This window comes from Fundulus heteroclitus, chromosome 20 (assembly GCF_011125445.2).
Source record: "Fundulus heteroclitus isolate FHET01 chromosome 20, MU-UCD_Fhet_4.1, whole genome shotgun sequence".
NCBI lineage: Eukaryota > Metazoa > Chordata > Actinopteri > Cyprinodontiformes > Fundulidae > Fundulus > Fundulus heteroclitus.
The window spans coordinates 230584-233900 of NC_046380.1; the positions used below are offsets into that span (position 1 = coordinate 230584).

Genomic DNA, 3317 nt, shown 5'->3' on the forward strand with positions numbered 1-3317 from the left:
CATGTTTCATGAATTGGCGCTATATAAATAAAATTGAATTGAATTGAATTAAGCTGGAGGTAAACTAACCAACTTCCTGCTAAAGACTATGAAATAAAAAGGATGTGATTTTCTTTGGAATAAAGATGACAGACAAGGCAGACTCTCTCTTTTTCTTTAATGAAACAGTGTATTACTCTTTTAATAATCATTTTCCATAACATTATCTTGCAGACAAGGTTAACATGTTTTAAGAAGAAATTAAAATATTTTCCGATAATCAGGTCATAATCTTATAAGCATTCTGTTAATCCAGTGTTCCATTGCCACTTTGTATATTTTTCTCTTATTTATTTGAGTAGATAATTATTTCATAATGTTTGATTTATTTATTTCATTTTGAGCTCTTTGGTGTTCCATAAGCAGGAGTATTCATCTAGACCTCAAACATGCATGTTGTAGATGTGTCCCTGCTCCAATAAAATGGATCAAAATGAACTAAATTATTTAGAGAGAAGAAGATGTTGGTTTTATGGCAGGTCTATGGATTAAGCATATAAAAACCCAATCAAACTGTTTAGATTAATACATGTTAGCTTGTCTGCTACAAAACACAGATTAGTAATCTATAACCAGTACTTTCTGTTCTACAAGCCGGAAACGTCAGAGCTGCTGTTTTATCACAGAGATCTTCTCTGGTAAGATTTTGGCGTCACTGTCGGTGCCAATCAGTGCAAACATCTCGTCAGTGAAGGTGTGTTGGTGTCCAGATCAGAAAACGACAGCTTCCCTGCGGTCCAGTCCAGATTCACTCTGATCCTCTGGAGCTTCTTCTTTACCAGGAGATCAGCCAGAGGAGCTGCTGGTGTTCTTGAAGAATATTTACCGAGCATGAACCATATTCCCATAAATCCAGACTGTATGTCTCCTTTCGTCTGGCCAGACTCTCCTAGGACACCGAGGAACCAGAGCTTAACATCTCCAACCTGAAGGAAGCTTGTTGGACCTTAGTGGCGCCGTTGGGTCCAGCTTTGCATCAGAGACAAACTTTCCTCTGCACAGACTGACATGACGCTGTCAAGATGTTGGAGACAATAAATGTTTTATTTGCAGCCAACTGTTTCCCACCTGACATGAAATCAATCAAACTTTATTTAGTGAATGCTTTAGAGAGATTAACACAAAGGAGACATTTAACCACCAAAGATTCCTACAATAAAATGTTTAAGAGGCAGAAATGAACAAGTCCTCAGATGATCAGTCAGATCAGATCATCTCCAGGTTCCTGTTTAAAATCACTGAGTTTCAATCAGATCATCAAGGTTTCATCTGGACTTTGTGTTCTTCATGCTGAGAACATCAGAGCTGCTGTTTGCTCACTGAGATCTTCATCGGTAGGATTTTTACTTTATCAAGAATGTAGAAGAATGGAAACATCTTGTCAGTGAAGGTGTGTGTGAAGGTGTGTATGTGTGAGTTAGTGACCAGATTAAAGAAGGACAGCTTTCCTCTGTCCCAGTCCAGATTAACTCTGATCCTTCGGAGCTTCTTCTGGACTGAGAGAACCATGGTAGGAGATGAAGGAGACAATGTTAAGTATTTACCTTCATAGGACCATAGAGCCATTAATCCAGACTCTATGTCTCTCTTCCTCTGGACAGACTCTGCTATCACACCAAGCTTCCAGAATCCATCGTATCCAACATCAACATCCCAGCTGTGGTTCCCTGAGTTGAAGCCCTCAGAACTCAGGACAGAACACCACTGTGACCCAAACCTCTCTGGATTATCAGGAAGCTGCTGTTCCTCTCCTAAAGTCAAACCGGTCAGATCTTCAGACAGGATGAGTTCTGGATGAGCGGTGTTTGGGTCCAGGATGAGAGGAGTGTAGGAGACCATGTTCTCCATGTTGCTCCAGATGTTGAAGGCCAGGTTGCCCAGATGTTTGGCCTGGTCTATCAGAGCTCCTGAGGGCAGCTGTGGATCCTCCAGCAGGGGGCAGCGCTGGACTCTTTCCACTGCAGCCTTGTAGTTGTGCAGGAATGAGACGTCTTCAGCTCTCAGCTCCTCCTCTGTGGCTCTGACTGTGTCTGAAAGAGCTGCTATCTCTCTGCTCAGAGCCTCCATCTTCTCCTTCATCATCCCACTCTTCTGCTCCTCTTCCTCCCTCAGTGCAGCCAGCCTGGCCTCCTCTTCCTCTGCTAGAAACTGATGAAGCTTCTTAAACTGCTCCTTAATCAGCCTCTCTGTGTGTCGGGCCTGAACCTTCATGTGTTCTGCTGTCTGATCAAACTCCTCTAGAACTTTCTTCCTGAGCTTCAGCTTCTCCTTTAAAGGTTCCAGAGTTTCCTGAAGGTTCTCCTTGCGTTGCTGAGCAGCTTCATCAATAGGTCTGAATCTGTGCTTAATGTGCTTCTCTGAATCTCTGCTGACGAGACACACTAGCTGCTGATGGTTCAGTGAGAAGAGTTTCTCAGAGTGCAGACTGCAGAGATCCTCTGAAGCTCTCTGGTCTCTCTGCTGCAGAAAGGTCTCACAGAGGTTCTTCAGAACCAGGTTAGACGGTGGATTAGCCTTTAAAGACCTTCTCCTACAAACTGGACACTCTCGTGCTGGTTTCTCTCTCCACCAGGTCTTCAGACATTTCTTACAGAAGCTGTGGCTACATGACAGAAGAACCGGATCCCTAAAGATGTCCTGACAGACCGGACAGCAGAGATCCTCCTCTGATCTGGAAGCCATTTAGTCTCTGAGTGAAGCTGAAAACACAGAAGGTCCAGTCAGTCATGGTTCCCCTCCTCTACTAACGTCTCTCAAAGTGACTCTGATTGATGTTCTGGGTCCAACTCACCTTCAGGGTTCTGGTTCCGGCTCACCTTCAGCTTGGAGCAGCAGTGTTGGAGGTTTCCAGCTGGTTTCACTCACAGGAAGCTGCTGTTCTGCTCTGTAGGTGGATCTCCAGGCGTCTCTGCAGAGACGTGATGAAGACCTGTTGTCGTCCAAAGTTCTCATTTTAACCTTTCAGCTGCCATAAAAATACTGATAACCATGTTTATTACCTTCCACACATTTCTGACATTGAACCGGTGTAGAGTCAATTTGCAGGTGCTGGTTCTAATTTTAAAAGCAGGCGGGTCAGAACAAGTGGTTAGATTCTACTGAACATCAGGGTTCCCACAGACACGACTTTAGATTTTTAGAGATTTATACTGCAGTAGTCATTCACATGAACATGCTGCCAAATTAAGTTTTTAGTAACATTTTAACCAAGTGGTACCAAGGGTAGTTTTAAATCATCTGGTCCAATTCTGTGTCTGAGACCCGAGCATTGGGTCATT

General features: G+C 43.4%; 1 protein-coding gene across 2 annotated transcripts; it reads right to left on the minus strand.

Annotated features, from left to right (window-relative positions):
- Window positions 1-1201: 1201 nt before the first annotated feature.
- On the minus strand, window positions 1202-3317 carry LOC105915808 (nuclear factor 7, brain-like). Of its 2 annotated transcripts, none has more exons than XM_036152102.1 (2): window positions 2856-3317; window positions 1202-2738 (listed from the first exon to the last, which is right to left on the minus strand). In XM_036152102.1, the coding sequence occupies exon 2, from the start codon at window positions 2719-2721 to the stop codon at window positions 1339-1341; it is 1383 nt and encodes a 460-aa protein (XP_036007995.1). In that variant the 5' UTR covers window positions 2722-2738; window positions 2856-3317; the 3' UTR covers window positions 1202-1338. The 2 variants fall into 2 exon arrangements, with proteins under 2 accessions (XP_036007995.1, XP_036007994.1); XM_036152101.1 differs by having other exon boundaries at window positions 2831-3317.

Coding starts and splice junctions, on each gene's coding strand:
- LOC105915808 (XM_036152102.1), bottom strand. CDS start 2,721: ATGGCTTCCAGATCAGAGGAGGATCTCTGCTGTCCGGTCTGTCAGGAC.